This window comes from Colias croceus, chromosome 9 (genome assembly GCF_905220415.1).
Source record: "Colias croceus chromosome 9, ilColCroc2.1".
NCBI classification, from domain to species: Eukaryota; Metazoa; Arthropoda; class Insecta; order Lepidoptera; family Pieridae; genus Colias; species Colias croceus.
In genome coordinates this window covers 6,287,979-6,306,055 of record NC_059545.1, presented here as the reverse complement: position 1 = coordinate 6,306,055, position 18,077 = coordinate 6,287,979, and the positions used below count along the sequence as shown (strand labels likewise).

The 18,077-nt window shown below is 35.4% G+C and overlaps 1 protein-coding gene across 1 annotated transcript; it reads left to right on the top strand.

The window, feature by feature from the left end:
- The first annotated feature begins 2,572 nt into the window (after positions 1–2,572).
- On the top strand, positions 2,573–16,944 carry LOC123694628 (glutamate receptor ionotropic, NMDA 2B). The gene is made up of 16 exons (XM_045640113.1): positions 2,573–2,896; positions 3,883–4,269; positions 7,160–7,299; positions 7,410–7,625; positions 7,928–8,165; positions 8,265–8,578; positions 8,675–8,919; positions 8,990–9,191; positions 9,288–9,602; positions 10,449–10,726; positions 10,812–10,914; positions 11,036–11,184; positions 11,811–12,031; positions 12,124–12,227; positions 12,489–12,718; positions 16,654–16,944. Exons 1-16 carry the CDS (start codon positions 2,641–2,643, stop codon positions 16,688–16,690), a joined length of 3,435 nt encoding a protein of 1,144 aa, XP_045496069.1. The 5' UTR covers positions 2,573–2,640; the 3' UTR covers positions 16,691–16,944.
- Positions 16,945–18,077: the final 1,133 nt, after the last annotated feature.

Here is an 18,077-nt window from a genome sequence, read left to right as displayed (position 1 = left end):
CATACATACCTAGTACCTACTATCTATCATATCTCTTTTTTGTTACAACCTAAAAAAAGTTCCGCTGGAGAACGTTCCCGCAGCTCCCCCCATGTTATAACCAATAATTACTGTAACTACTTTACGATATGATCAAATAATTTTGAACCATTCATTTCATGAAATGCAACCATTTCGTGAAATGAAATTAGTTATTTTATTCTTATTCCCGTTCCCGTGGGATTTCTGGGAAAAAAAGTCTTATACTATGTGTTAATCCAAGTTGCTAAATTTCATTGTAATCGGTTCAATACTAGTATTTGCGTGAAAGAGTTAACTATAGGTAAACCAGAATCTGATGGCAATTAGGGAAATCAAAATTTTGAGTGTGCAACCCTGGGGAAAATGGACGGAACGATCTTGATACTGCTTATTTTTATTTTGTCCTCAATATCATTAGTCACATTACATAAGTGGACAATACTGTACTTAATAATGAGATATCCACTTAATATTATGTAGGTACATACTTACATGTATAATATAGGTACAATAATTATACATATTACTTTTATACAGGTAATACAGTATATTATTATTTACACATACCTATATTTGTATATTCATTACCAGTATGTCATATGAAAATATCGATATAATGATAATGTAGATCAAAACTGCTTAAAGGTAATTTTTTATAAAATAAAATAAAATAAAACTATGTTTATTTTCGTAAGTACTAACAGATACACACATTATAAATTTGACTTGGACAGCTTGGACTTGAAGAATAGCCGTATTGGAAACTCCTGTAAGTTTTCATAAAATTATATTCTAATCAACAAACAATATTATAGTTACCTACTTACATAATATAATATTTTTAAATTTAAAGTATCAAAACGGGTAAGTCCAATTTACCAATAAAATCTTCAAAATTGAAAATTGTGATGTGTTTGACCCTTCTTCATCGAATGTTTTTCTATACACAATATTATAAACAACACATCTTGCTTGTGATCGCAGCGGCTTTTTCGACATTTTCGAAGATTTTTTAGACAAAATCCTAAAAATTATTCATCAACTGCAAAAAAGACAAATAATTTGACAACCAATTTGATAGTTGTCAATTATGTTGCCACATGAAAATCTTTTATTTCTTAAATATAATGCCATCAGATTCTGGTAGACCTATACTTACCTATTTAAACGTGCACACACATACATCCATCCTCACTAACTTTCGCATTTATAATATTACTAGCGGTCCTCCCCGGCTTCGCCCGTGGTAAATATTTACGTTTTCTCTACACAAGAACCATCCTCGTACTTCAAGGAATATAATAAAAAAAGAATTATCGAAATGACCACTCGTCTGGTCCACCCGTTCACGCGCGATGCCGTGACCAAGGAAAACGGGTTTTATTGACGTGACAACGTCTTATAATTCGATAGAGCCGGCTGCACGCACGAAAAAACATGACTCATGCGGCGTTACCACGCTCTGACTCATCTGAGGCGTTCCATATAAGGCTTGAAGTGCGAGCGAGAGCGCGGAACGAGCGAAAAAGAAGCACAATCGGACGTTGTCACGTTCAACTATCGTCAGTAAACCGACTTTACAGACAACCAATTTTTTTTATATATTATAAAGATTAAATAGCTTACCACCCGCGGCTTCGCCCGCTTTGTCTAAAAACAGCTAAAACCTAATAAATTATAGGTATAGGTACTAAAACCTTCCTCTTGAATCACACTATCTATTAAAAAAAAAACCGCATCAAAATCCGTTGCGTAGTTTTAAAGATTTAAGCATACAAAGGGACATAGGGACAGAGAAAGCGACTTTGTTTTATACTAAGTATGTAGTAATTAATTAAGAAGATAAGATGATCTGGCTAAATGTGGATGACAAAATCGTGAAACATTGACGATTTAACGATCTGGTCAAACTATGTTGGCCACATCATGAAATGCGAACATTTCACGAAATGATCGATCATTAATTCATGAAGTGAGCAAATCTACGATATGGCCACGACAGCATTAGTGATCAGTTAGGTCGATGACAAAACAAGATGAAAGATAATTTACAAATCCAAGTGTAATTTTCAACTTTGAACAATGTAACTATGTAACAAATTAATTGTGGACAAAGGTGATTTCATGCCATAATTAATTAAAAAATTTCTTAGGGCAGCAACGCTTCTGCACAGTGCACACACAGATTATTTAACAACACCTTACACTGAATAGGTAGATAGGTATGTACTTAAAATTTTAAGCGTGGATTTATAATTTTGTTTCTCAATTAAAAGTTGAATGCACAGGTTGAATGATACTGAAAGTAACAATCCTTTTTGCTGCCCATACCAAATTATTTCCAAATTAAAATTAAAGTAATAGTTATCGTTACTAACTATGTAACTAGGTAGTTAAATGTAAAAATTATTAGTTACGGATTATCCTATTGTAAGTTTTTTTTATACAAGCCAAAATAGCAATTGTGCTTTTTTGTCAGCGTAGTGTAAGCAGTACGAAGATAAATTTAAGTGTTTCATCTTACGCCTATAATAAAGGGTGTGTGGATCTTTGGCTCTATTATGTAACTGGAGGCGATGATATCGTTTGACGCACGCGCGATGCTGTTATGGCCGAGGGATGAGGGTGCGTCAGTCGGCCCTCGGCGACCGGAGGTGCTACGCGCTGTGCGCCGCGCCCCTCACAGCCAGAGAGTGGCTCGGGGCGTGGCGCTTACGTAAACACGCGTGGTACTCGCGTTTCTGCGACCACGCCACTGTCCGTCCTAGAACGACCCCATGTCGGCCCGCCGCCTTTTCGATTTATGTGGATAGCCCAAAGCACGCTGCCGCGCCACCACCGCTGCCATTGCCATCACCGTTTTCGGCGCTTATAGGTAAAGTTTCCATACATTATTATAGATACATCATACATCGACCCTGAGGAGTTCGTGGCAAAATGTTTTATGTTTATGCACTTAACAATAATTAACAAAACATTTAAAATTGTTGAGTATGTTATAATTAGTGTTATAATAACCTGACCAAATCTTTTATAAGTTATGATACGATAAGTACCTATATAATCGTAGGTAGGTAGGTACCTATCTTATAAAAAGAAAGGCTTTTTTAATTTTATCAATGAAGTTAAGTAAGGTAGTTACTTGATTTTATCTTTGAGTTAAGGCTATATTCAAAGAAATAATTTTCTGATTATAAAATATTAGTTAACTACAAGAGTTTATTGAGAGTTATTTATACAGGGTGTCCCACTGTTGGTATACTAAACTCAAAGGAGGTTGGTTATAGTTTTGAATACGCTGACTTCGTAAAAAATACTTATAAAATTCCAGACGCATTTTATTTTTCAAATAGATGAATTCTTAAAACTCTATGTGTGCACCCATAACAAGCAACCCGCCCAACTTTGCCACCAACACGTGAACTATCGTTTAAGATTGTTTTGATAGACAAAATGCTCACATTAGCGAAATGGAATTCCCAAATGGAATTCCCATCCTACCAATAGTGGGACAACCCGTATAGTAGGTACTCAATAACAATAGGTATGTTATGACTTTTTTTTAACTTCGTCATAATAAGTTATTATAAATATATAGTTACCTACTCCCTTAGTTATTCCATAAAGGTAGGTTTGTATTACTTTAAGATATTTAAAAATAAAACTCGAGCTAATAGGTACTTAATAATATAAGTACCTACCTAGGTAAGAGTGGTATAATTTGTATCACTCTATTCAATTTCGAGCAAACAAGAAATAAGTACCTATGTGAAATTAATAGCTTAAACGCTCTAGTCCATATGGTCATATATCTTAACGAAAAAATATTTTGAAGCTGATTGCTTTTATTTTCACAAATAGCATCAAGAGTGAAGATGCAGGCGCGCACCTCTCTGATGGCGTTGGCCGCGCTGGTAGCGTTGGTGGCAGCGAGTGCTGAGCGCGCTGGTGGTATTAAAATCGGTAGCGGTACGATTGGTGCTGGAGGCAGAGAGGGTGCGCGTGGCGGTGGGGTCCGGATCGGCGACGGTCTGCGGCGGCCGCGGACATCGCCCGCGCCGCAGACTCCCCGCGCACCCTCAGTCATTACCGCCGCTCTTGTTGTGCCTCACAAGGCCTTCGGCGCACGTGATTACACCAGAGCTGAGAAAGCGGCGCTGTCTAAACTGCCACGAAAATTGAAACTCTTCTCACAAGTGCGTCTAAACATTACGCTTTCGATGCAAGGCCTGACGCCTAGTCCTATGTGTAAGTATCCTAGTTACTATACGAACTTGAGAAGTTGATAGTTGTTAATAAAGTAACCACAGTTCTGTGAATGTAACTACAGAGTATATTTTACAGCTGTTGCCTGAATGCATGGTTGTGTTAATCTTTGCATGTTGTCATTACACAGACTAAAAATATAAACAAGTTTATTTTAAAAACAATACCTACTAAACAAATTATTATGAATTACGATAACTTTTAACTAATAAACAAACTACTTCTATCTTAGTCTACTTAATTAATTTATACTTATCAACTTATGTACCGATAAGTACCTACAAGTGGGAAATAATTCAATACTCAGTGGAGCTTATTAGCTTAGGTACCTATAAGCTATACAGGTGTCCCACACAGGTGTCCCACTGTTGGTATACTAAGCTCAAAGGAGGTTATAGTTTTGCATACGCTGAGTACGTAGAAAATACTTATAAAATTCCAGACGCAGTTGTTTTTTTTCAAATGTTTGAATTCTTAAAACTCTATGTGTACACTGTACACCGTTAACAAGCAACCCGCCCAGCTTTGCTACCAGCACGTGACTTATCGTTTAAAGATTATGTTTTCATAGACAAAATGCTCACATTAGCGAAGCGGTATATGCCGGCTGAGCGAAGCTAGAGAAGAAAACTTGGTTTTTCAAGAAAAATTTAGCAAACATTTTTGATGTAATTTTGTTGTTTAAGTATTTTTTACGTGATCAGGGTATGTAAAATTACAAGTCCCTTCGCGCTTAATATACCAACAGTGGGACACCCTGTATAGTTAGGTGGAATTTAGTGATTTGCTAGACAACATGTTTTTATTCTATTAAGCGACTTCAAAAAAAGGAGGAGGTTCTCAATTCGCTGGTATATATTTTTTTAAATACTAATAATGGTCGCGATGGACACTGTCGAATTAGTCGTACTTGGCTTGTGCACGTGTGCAACACTTTGAATTACAGACAAACATACATTTTTATACAGGGTGTCCCAAAAAGTAGTGATGAACGGAAGCTGGGAGGTAGAGGACCTAAAGGGCTATCCGAAACACCCCCATGTATGTTATGCGATTTTTCGTATTTTCGGAGTTATGACGTTTTTTTCATCTATCGCCGAGTACGATGATATTTTCACTCATGGTGACGTCAATTATTGCGCTAGATGCTTGATTTTTTTTTATGTGCTAAGCTGAAAGATAGGCCAATTCAGTATGGTAACATTAATTACTATCGTCAGACCTTTTAATGGAATAAAAAAAAAGAATTAAATGCCAAGAAAGATAAAATTACCCAGTATGTTCACCACTTCAAGGGCCCGTAAAAAAATAAAATCACATAAAAAAGTTTTCCGTTTTGCTTTTAAAAACTTATCTACTTAACTTACTAGCTCTATCTATCAGGTAACTACCCTGAAAATTTCAATTTAATATTCAGAAGGCTTCAATCGAAAAATTGAAATCTAAATGTGGTAAGTGCAAAAATTGAATTAACATGATGATTAATAAAAACAAATTAAAACCAATAACAAGGTGTTTAATTACCAGAATTTTTTAAAATGACCCCGCTGTTGCTTAATGTAAGTGCGACATCACCGTAAAAAGTTGTCTTTTAAATGTCTGAATGCCCTTTTATCATTTTTAATAGTTTCTTTTGCCACTATGAATTTTCGGTTTATTTCGTCCAAATTGTGGCAGTCTCTCGTCTTTGCAGTATCCCCGCGAAAAAAAAATGAGGTTTATGTCCGGGAACCGTGGAGGCCAGGCTAAAGGGCAAAGATACCCTGAATGATGGATTGGTCGTTGCGCCGGTGACGCCTGCCTAAAAGCCTGGCCTCCACGGTCCCTCGATCTAAATCCCATTGATTTATTTCAATGGGGATACTAAAAAGACCTCGGCTACTTGCTCTATGATCATCATGTTGATAAAATTTTTTCACTTACCACATTTAGATTTCAATTTTTCAATTGAAGCCTTTTGAATAATAAAATGAAATTTTTAGGGTAGCTACCTGATAGACAGAGCAAGTTTTTAAAAGCCAAATGGAAAACTTTTTTTATGTGATTTTATTTTTTTATGGGCCCTTGAAGTTGTGAACATACTGGGTAATTTTATCTTTCTTGGCATTTAATTCTTTTTTTATTACATTCGAACACGGCATTCGAAGATCTAACGATAGAAAATGTTACCATACTGAATTGGCTTATCTTTCAGCTTAGCACACAAAAAAAATTAATTATAGCGCAATAATTGACGTCACCATGAGTGAAAATATCATCGTACTCGGCGATAAGTGAAAAATTGAAAAAAACGATGACGTTTTTTTCAGGACGTTTTTTTTTCGGAGTTATGAAACTCCGAAAATACGAAAAATCGCATAACATACATGGGGGTGATTCGGATAGCCCTCTAGGTCCTCTACCTCCCAGCTTCCGTTCATCACTACTTTTTGGGACACCCGTATAAAGTAGGTACTTATATCGATATATGTATATATTTTGATTTGGGTAACCACCAATTACCCTAAAAACTACTTACATTCATATAGAATGTAAGTAGTTTTTAGGGTAATTGGTTCTAAGGATTAGTTACCACAGAATTACCTAAGAATAAATAATAAAATCTTTCAGCTTCGCATGCAAAATACAAGTTAGGGTACCTGCCTTCATGGACCTATATATTAATATCTAGATGTACTTTAGTCAATTTAAATTATTAGTAGAATAAATAAATCTATATCTTTCTAATTGTCAATTAATTAAAATGCTTACATTTACTAAATAATTAAGTAATACCTACTAACTTATATTTTTACTATTTCGACCTTCTATAAACTCAAACTAAAGTTTAAAATTTAAAAAGGTTCATTAAACATGTATTAAATGCTTTCAGCAATCTTGGACTCACTATGTAAAGAATTTCTAGCAGTCAACGTGTCTGCTATACTTTATCTTATGAATCATGAACAATACGGGCGATCTACTGCCTCCGCTCAATATTTTCTACAGCTGGCCGGATATCTTGGCATACCGGTAAAGCTTTTTATAAATATGCCTAACTTTCTATACTTCTTCTTCGCTTATAAAACATGCTAGGTAATCCCATTCCAACGCTACAATTTCGGTGTTGGTTTCGTTTTCAGGTTATTGCATGGAACGCTGATAATAGCGGTTTGGAAAAACATGCATCTCATGCATCGTTGAGATTACAGTTGGCTCCAACAATTGAACATCAAACGGCAGCCATGCTCTCTATACTCGAGAGATATAAGTGGCATCAATTCAGTGTGGTTACATCAGCCATTGCGGGGCACGATGATTTTATTCAAGCAGTCCGCGAAAGAGTTAGCTCTCTGCAAGTAAGGAATTTATATGTATTTTAATTTTTAATAAGGCAATAAAAAAATTATGTAAGTAGGTTGAAAAATGTTCTGTAATTTTTTTTACAGGACCGTTTATAATTATAAATTTATAAAGAATAGAAAAAATTCGATCACGAGGCGGAACTCGAACCCGCGTCCCTTCACGCCAATCCGGGGCGGATGCATAACTAACTCGGCCACCCGTGACCCGCCTCGTGTTCGAATTTTTTCTATTGTTTATAAATTTATATTTATAAAGCATTTGAATGCCATAAAACCAAAAATATCAAATTCAACAGGATCGTTTTAAGTTTACGATTTTAAATGCCGTGGTTGTGAAGAAACCTGCTGACCTCAATGAATTGGTTACAAGTGAAGCGCGAGTGATGCTCTTATATGCGACACGGGAAGAGGCAGCTGATATTCTATCTACAGCAGCTGATCTTCATCTCACCGGAGAGAGCTATGTTTGGATAGTTACACAAAGTGTATTGGGCTCCATGCAATCTCCAAATAAGTTCCCAGTTGGAATGCTCGGTAAGTTATTTTATTGGTAAAAGCAATAAGAATATGTCAAGGGAAAATATAAAAAAGGAGTAGTTAGTTAAATTTTTAAAATAATGATATATATTTTAGGTGTTCATTTTGATACCTCGAGTTCCAGTATAATATCGGAAATAGCAACAGCTGTTAAAGTATTTGCATATGGAGTTGAATCCTATGTGTCTGAGGCTGAGAATGTTAGGTATCCATTGGGAACGAGGCTCTCCTGTGATGGAGCGGGCAGCGGTGAAGCAAGGTGGTCCACAGGTGAACGATTCTATCGACATCTGCGCAACGTGAGCGTTGAGAGTGAAACTGGAAGGCCAAGTATAGAATTTACACCTGATGGGGAATTACGAGCTACTGAACTAAAAATTATGAATTTGAGACCAACACTTGGTGATCAGGTAAGTAATTAAAATTGCAACTTCACAATTAAGTAAGCTATTATTTATTATTCTATATCAACATTTTGCATTCTCATTTTGATTTTGTTACTCAAGCTGGTGTGGGAAGAAATAGGAACATGGAATTCTTATCCTAAGGAGCGTTTAGCTATAAAGGACATAATTTGGCCTGGAGGTCTGCATACACCTCCCCAAGGTGTGCCAGAAAAGTTTCATATGAGAATTACATTCTTAGAAGAGCCACCTTATATTAATTTGGCTCCGCCAGACCCAGTGAGTGGAAGATGTTCTCTAGACAGAGGTGTAATATGTCGAGTAGCTCCTGAAATAGAAGTTGTCGGGTGAGTTTTACAAATTTTTTTATTTTGCTTTATTGATTAAGTTTTATTTTTAATCAATTGATGTCTACAGGATAGAAGCTGGTGCTGCTCATAGGAACAGTTCGTTATATCAATGTTGCAGCGGTTTTTGTATAGATTTGTTGCAACAACTGGCTGAACAATTAGGTTTTACCTATGAGCTTGTACGTGTGGAAGATGGACGATGGGGAACTTTTCAAGATGGAAAATGGAATGGATTAATAGCAGAGCTTGTAAACAAGAAGACCGACATGGTAAGTAAAAGACGCATTTTATTCTGTATAATATGATGCTTTATTATCTACTCGTTACTGATGTTGTTTAAATTTTGTTTTATTTTTCTTTTTAAGGTGCTTACATCGTTGGTTATAAATTCTGATAGAGAAGCAGTAGTGGACTTTAGTGTACCGTTCATGGAAACGGGTATTGCAATTGTGGTCGCAAAACGAACTGGTATAATATCTCCCACTGCTTTTCTCGAACCATTTGATACAGCATCGTGGATGCTTGTAGGGGCTGTTGCAATACAAACTGCAACTTTTTGTATTTTCATATTTGAATGGCTGTCACCCAGTGGTCTAAATCGTTCACCAGGGCAAATTAATGTACAAAACCGATTTTCACTATGTCGCACATATTGGATTGTATGGGCTGTACTTTTTCAAGTAAGTATTCTTTGTTATTTTTATGTGAGGTACAATTCCTTTGGTAAAACAATGCCACAGAATACATAATAGTAGCTAAACGCTAACAATGCTCTAAATGGGAAACACGATTTTTTGAAGTGAAACTTCTATAGGAGCGTTGAGAGTAAAATTTATAGGTCTCGTCATGGCAATACCGTCACGTCATGGAGTAAGGCAATAAGTTTGATACAAGGTTTGATATTTTTGAATCTTGCCAAAGAAGTTTCACTTCTGAGTTTTGACACATGTGCACACACGCTTTTTTCACATAATATATTAATAATATAAGTTATATCTCTTGAAATTTTGAAAATGTATATTTACTCGTATAATATTCCGTATTATTACATCTATTTTATCATAATACCTTTTACAGGGTGTCCCACTATCAGTATACTTAGCGCGAAGGGACTTATAGTTTTGCATACACTGATCACGTAAAAAATACTTAAACAACAAAATAACATCAAACAATATTTTGCTAAATTTTTCCTTAAAAAGTTAAAATCCATGTTTTCTTCTCTAGCTTCGTGCAGCTGGCACATACCTCTTCGCTAATGTGAGCATTTTGTCTATGTAAACATAATCTTAAGCGATAGCTCACGTGCGGGTGGCAAAGATGGGCGTGTTGCTTGTTATAGGTGTACCCACTGAGTTTTAAGAATTCATCGATTTGCAAAAAAAAAAATACATCTGGAATTTTATGATTATTTTTTACGTACTCAGCGTACGCAAAACTATAACCTCCTTTGAGCTTAGTATACCGACGGTGGGACACCCTGTATAACGGTACCTACTAATAAATACATCGTACAATTTCAACAGGCTTCGGTTCATGTGGATTCACCTCGAGGTTTCACCGCACGCTTCATGACTAATATGTGGGCGATGTTTGCAGTAGTATTTCTTGCTATATACACTGCTAACCTAGCGGCATTCATGATAACCAGGGAAGAGTTCCATGAATTGAGCGGTATTGATGACCCACGAATAGTAAAACCTAAAACCTATCAACCACCACTGAAGTTCGGTACTGTACCGTGGTCTCATTCAGATGCGACCTTGAAGAAATACTTTAGAGAACCACATTCTTACATGACTCCGTAAGTATTAATGTACATGAGCAAAAAATAATAGAATTTAATAAGAATATATACTTTGATCATAACTAATTATACGTTTTTAAAGGTACAACCGTAGCACAGTGAGCGCAGGTGTTACAAGCATTTTAACGGGTGAATTAGATGCATTTATATATGATGGAACTGTTTTGGATTACTTAGTATCTCAGGTAAATTTCCGACACACGAGATATAATATTATTATAAGTAGTTAATACGAACAGATTAAATATTTACTTGTAACTACTATTTATGCCAATTTATATACCGGGCAAAATTTTATTATTTAAGGACGAAGACTGCAGACTTCTAACTGTCGGTGCATGGTACGCGATGTCAGGCTACGGATTAGCTTTTACTCGTAATTCAAAGTACCTTGGTATGTTCAATAAGCGGTTACTAGACCTACGCTCAAATGGAGACCTAGAACGGTTACGCAGGTAAACTTCAAAATACATATATCTACTCTATTCATATTATTATTATGCCATAGAATCTATATTAATATTATAAAGCTGAAGAGTTTGTTTGTTTGAACGCGCTAATCTCGGGAACTACTGGTCCGATTTGAAAAATTATTTCTGTGTTAGATAGCCCATTTATTTTAAGGAAGGCTTATTATAGGCTACATATTATGATCACGCTAAGACCAACAGGAGCGGAGCAAAGCGGGTGAAACCGCGGGGAACAGCTAGAACTTAGTATGCCTCGTATTCATGGTACCTAAATGTTTGTTGAGCAAGATTTCATGAACATTGTTGATGAGGGGTGAGAAGTGGCGAAACTTTGTTAAATTTGGTTGGTTTTATTTTCTAAACTTTAGGTATTCCAATCAATATAGGCTGTCGACACGGTAACATCTGAATGCTGATACTCCTTGGGCGAGAACTTATCAACATACATGCCGTCAACAACTCTGTAACACGCAATGTTGCCAGCAAGATGTTGATATAACTTCGTTGCTAAACAAATATGTATTTACCATGAATATAATAAATAAATGGCTTGCTGCTTGAGTTATTTAAATAATTGATGAGCATGTCGTTTCAAGAGCACTTCATTATAGGTACTGGATGACGGGTACATGTAAACCTAACAAACAAGAGCACAAGTCATCAGATCCCTTGGCACTGGAACAGTTTTTATCAGCATTCCTATTACTGATGGCTGGTATACTGTTAGCTGCTGCTATATTATTCTGTGAACATTTATACTTCCGTTACGCGCGGGAGCATATTGTAAAATCGGAATTACACCCATGCTGTACGCTCGTCTCCATCTCAATGGGTAAGCTACATATCCTTGTTCAATACGCTGTATTCATTGACTTCAGTAATTAAATTTGGAAAAATTAATTAAATTGTTCTTTTTTTCTTTAGGACAATCCTTGTCAATGCAAAATGCAGTAATGGATGCGACAGCAGATCAAGGTTTTAGACTGGGCAAACGCCCACACTGTCGGTCTGCTGTGTGTGCTGCGCAGGTAAAATAAGGCATTCAAATTAGAAAAGAAAAATTAATAGTTATAAACTAGGTACCTACACTTTCATAGAGATTGAAGCAACTATTCCAAATAAAGTTATCATCATTTTCACAATATGTAGGTATATCAAATAACCAAAACTTTTTTTCTTAAATTATAAAACCTTACTGAGATTCTACAATCTATTTAATATGTATGGACATAATTTATTAATTTTCTTAAAAGATATTATCAGTTTAATACATATCTTGCTAAAACTAGATATGGCGCGCACAACACGAGCGGGACGCGGCAGTGTCCCGCGCTCGGCAGTTATTGGCGGTGCTGGCGGCACACGGCCTACAACCGCCGCCGCGCCGGCTCGCGTCCGCCGCCACGCTGCACGCCGCGGGCCGGCCGCACGACGCCACGCGGCCGCGCACTTTGCACGTGCCGGCGGACTTGCTGCCGGACCTCGGCAGACCGCTCTCTTGTGACGATCTACGCGCTAGGTAATTTGCATAAATGTCTGCACTATTTACAACTCTACTCTTTATAAGTATACTGTTAGTCCATTGAAAAGTTACATTTGGGGTTGCATTTCTTAGAGGACGCAATTTTATTTTTTTGATGTGTAGAGGGGGTCAGTGTGAAGCTTGTGGGGTCGCCATTGTGGGGAAGCCAAGTTTGTGGGGTCGCCATCCTTGTCCCACGGCCGCCATCTTGAAAATAGCGGAAGACATGGTTTAGGTATACGATATATCTCTTAAACTGTTTATCTGATAAAAAAAATGTTTACATTATTTGTTGCAAATTAAATTCTCTACAATTTTGGTCCAGTAACTTTTTGTCGTAGAACTATAAATAAAAAAGTTATAAGCGAAAATGTTCAGATAATAGAGATATTTATATTTTTCTATAAAACTTTTTTTTTATCATTTTACGAAGAAATGATATCAGACCATTTTTGTAGATTTTTTTTCGAGGAACAACTTTTACATACAACATTTTTTCATAAAGTCAATAGCTAAGGTTTTAAAGCACTCCGAAATTAGTACTATTTTTCAGTACTCTTAGCTATACGTTATACATATATCCGTACAAGGCGTGAATAGGTTGATAACTCGACTTGTATAAATTTTTTTTTAATTGAAAATTGGCATCTGGATCACTTGCTTTATATGGTGAATAAATGACTAAGTCGACAGGTCCGCTTTTAACGCACACACCCAACTTGTGAATTTTTGAACAACTCTCTACTAATGAGTAATAATATGACATCTGAAGATATCAAAAATTTATTTGATGAATAATTGAATAACTGAATTTGTAAAGTTAAGCCTGCCATTTATTTAATGAAACTAACAAAATAACTCGAGATATTTAATTAATCACGCTACCCATATTTGCGTGTTCAGTAGTACAAATCGAGTTGTCAACTTATTACCGCATCAATAGAGCGATATATTATCTGACAAGTAAACCTATTAGTGCAGTCATTTTAGGAAGTTCACCTCAGAATTCGAGATACCCAGCTGTAAGTCTATATATACTTGTATATTAACACCCTAAAAGTTGTCTCAAAACCTACATATGGTAGGGTGTAAGTGTGTATTAAATTTCAAGGTCACAAAAATCGTTTTTTTGGAAATATCTCATTTCCTATGGGTTTTTTTGCTATTTGTATTTATTTTCAATATTATAGAATAGAAAATTCTCTACAAATTTTGTTTGAAAAATTTTTTTATACGATGAACCGTTTTCGAGTTAGAGGGCGGAGAGCGCGCGGTCACAGCATCATTTCAGATCAACCGGAACTATCAATGATTATAAATATTTGTAAATTTTTCTTAACTATTATATTATATTTTATCATGTTTTTCCTAACTTATCCACTTTTTATTCAGTATTAATTTATTTAACACTTACCTGCCCATGTACCTAATTGCAGAATTGTTAATGAAAATATAGGAATTTATACAGGGTTACCGGGAAAGTCGTACAGAATATTGAAGGAGGTCATTTCTGATCGAATTGGTCCCATAATATGGTATCCGAAACCTAACCGTTATGGAGATATTGAATTTTAAAGATATATCATAAAAATCTTTTTCTTTTGGCTTTTCTATCACTTTTTTTGGATTGGAGCTACTAGGGCCCGGTTTATTTATGTTTTCAATTAGAAGACATGCCAATTAATAAAAATGACCAACAAAAACTGACCCTTTTACTAACAGCTTCATAAAACTGCTCGACAACAGTTGAAATTAAAGGATTTCCACTAATTGTTTATAATTTTGAAGTCCTTTTATAAAAAAAAAAATGTATGGCACTTATCCTGCAAGTAATTTTATAAACTTTTACGTTTTTTTAGCTATTCAAAAAGGTATAACACTTGCTATTAAATAGGCCAAACATTGACAAAATAACAGTTAAGTAAGCCAAGACGAGTCAAAATTTGGATGGGATTAAAATGGGACCAATTCGATCAGAAATGACCTGAATAATAACGTCCTTCAATATTCTGTACGACTTTCCCGGTAACCCTGTATTTAAATTTTAACCTAATTAATATTAATAACTTCTTACATGATGAAAAAAAAACAAATTACGAATTAATCTTTTTATTAAGAAATATCATTTATTTTTATTGAAAGTAAAAAATGGAATAAAGGGTACAAAAACTACAATTTATAATTTTAATTATCTTCTTCCTCTTCATCGTCATCTTCTGGCTGCTGGTAAATTTCAAACTGGTCTTCATTATCGTCTTCAACGACATTTGCCTCAAGTTCTTCCATGATTTCGGAGTCAAAGGTTCCATCTTCGTTAATGTCGCTCTGATATGGTAGAGCATTGAGACAAGCTTGCCCATTACATTGGCCACAAGCTAAAGAGCATTGCAAGCCCGCTTTCCTCCATCCGCATCGCGAACCACAAACACTCTTGCAGTTGCAGAAAATTGCATTTTCGACCGGAGGCACCGGTTGACCTGAAATGATGCTGTGACCGCGCGCTCTCCGCCCTCTATCTCAAAAACGGTTCACCGTATAAAAAAATTTTTCAAACAAAATTTTTAGAGAATTTTTTATTCTACAATATTGATAATAAATACGAATAGCAAAAAACCCATAGGAAATGAGATATTTCCGAAGAAAGCGCGATACAACCGATTTTTGCGACGGTGAATACATTGACAAGTCGTCGGTGAACGACTTGATATGTCTGTTTTTGTTATGATAAAAATCAAAATAATTAAATTCTATGTAATAATCTGAAACGTCGATTCTTATAAAATATAATGCAATGAAAAAAAACAAAAATACAAAAAAAATGGATTTACCAATAAAAAAGTAAACTTCAAAAGGCTGCCCTGTAAAGTATGCATTTTCGACTTGTCAACCTATTCACGCCATGTACGGATATTATGTGTGTACTAATAATTATTTGTCACCAGTTATTGTTTTTTTTTTTTTGGTTATTATAATATTTTTAATAATTAATTTGGCAATATTATTAATAATTAATTATTGACTCTTTTCCCCACCACCCAGGAGGTAGAGTCTGGAAGCACGTTTTTTTTACGTCGAAAAGCAGGGCTGAAATGTTCTGTTCTTGCAGTGCTGCATGGGAAAAGAGCCAATAGCCAATATATCTAATATATAAAAATCAATGCCACTTTTCGTTGTAATTCCATAACTCGAGAACGGCTGAACCGATTTCGATAATTCTTTTTTTATTATATTCCTTGAAGTACGAGGATGGTTCTTATGTAGAGAAAACGTTAATATGTACCACGGGCGAAGCCGGGGCGGACCGCTAGTTATGTATAGTTAAGAGTACTGAAAAATAGTACTCACTTCAGAGCGCTGTAAAATCTTAGCTATTGACGTACTTAATGAATAAATATTGTATGTAAAAGTTGTTCCTCGAAAAACAATCTACAAAAATGGTCTGATATCATTTCTTCGTAAAATGATAAAAAACAATTTTATCGAAACATTTAAATAGCTCTAATTTCTGAACTTTTTCGCTTATAAATTTTTTATTTATAGTTCTACGACAAAAAGTTACTGGACCAAAGTTGTAGAGAATTTAATTTGCAACAAATAATGTTAACAAATTTTTTTTATCAGATAAATAGTTTAAGAGATATATCGTAAAAAACATTTCAACCACTATTTTCAAGATGGCGGCCTTGGGACAAGGGTGGCGACCCCACAAACTTGGTTTTAGCTTCACATTAAACCCCCCTACACATCCAAAACATAAAATTGGGTCCTCTAAAAAACGCAAGGTTAGGCCAAAAAAATGTAACATTTCAATGGACTATGTAACGAAAAAGTAAACGAGAAATTTTACCTGCAAATTTATAATCAAGTAACGCAAGCAAGAAAAGAAAATATGTTTGTTACTTTGTGATAAAAATCCTTTTTTTATGTTATAGGGAGCGGACGCGAGTAGAAATGGAAACAGTGCTGTGAGGCGCATATAGCGCCACTTTTTTTCAATTCCTGAAGGCTGTTCTTACACCAAGTTATACAAGACAAAATTAGTTATACTTTATGTTAAAATAAGATCAGATAAAAAAACGTTGTAATTATTAAATAAAATATTCCAATTATTAAAACCGAGAGGCGGATGTAGATAGCGAAGCGTTGTTGTGGGACGAGCGCGCGGGGCGGGCTGGGCGCCGGGCGCACGTCCTCGTGTTGTCTACTACAATAAAATATATTTTTTGGACAATATCTTGTGGTTATTTATTTTTCTTTGTTATAATATACACATTTACATCTAATGCTAATAATCTTTTGACATCTGTACATTCCCTTCATAAATCTGAAACCTACTTACGGCCGAAATTAATATTCAATCCAATCTAATATCTGCAGATTTTCGATCGAAAATGTGATCCGGATTTTAAGTTAAATGTGCCAATAAACAATCCGTGGATCGAAATTGCAATCTCAAAAACCAATCTATCTGTGGGAGGACGGATCAGTCAGATCAGATCAGTCATTAAAGTTCAGGATCCATCGCCCATTTTTGCAAGTGATTACCTTGTGATTACTATCAAGCTAATTTTCCGTGAGTAGCTTTATTTTGATGAGACGACCAATAATTTCCTGTACGAAACTCTCGATTGCGGTAGATAATAGAGGTAACAAGGATAAAAATTTTTGATAATGCGCATAGAAAAATTCATCACTGTTCGGCAACTGTCATATTCCCCGAGCCTCCGAAGACGATATGTATTAATATAGAGTGGTTAAATGTATTTTCTTCATGTATAGTTTATTAGAATTATGTGTTTTATTGTGATTTTATGGTAAAAGATATAAGTAACGAAATTGGTTTCGATAATTCAATGTAAGTTATTAGCGAGGATAAGCCACACGATTGCGAACCGTCAAATTGGCCAACATTGCCCACAAGGGTATCGTGCATAATATACATTATACTCTTTGGTATCGTGTATATGACTGACGACTGACGACAAGTTCATTGACCCTTATTCAGTGCTTATTCATGTATTTTATCCCTTTCACACCTAACTTGGTATTGCCACTGTTATAGTCGAGCCAATTTAATAGGCAACATTTGACGTCTATCAATTTTATCTTCGAAGAGAGGTAACCTGCTTAAAAACATCGATTAAAGTGAATTAATCGATACGGATTTCAAACATTTGTCAATCGAATTTATTAATTTATGATGATTTTTATTCACAAGTAACTAATCAATGCATTCGATTCTAGATGTCAGATTTCGATTTTTAGAGTAACGTCTCTGGTATTTAAAAAGAAAAAAGGTTTATTGACACAAAATTGTAGCGACGTCAGCTGTTCTTCAATTCAGAAATTATTTATT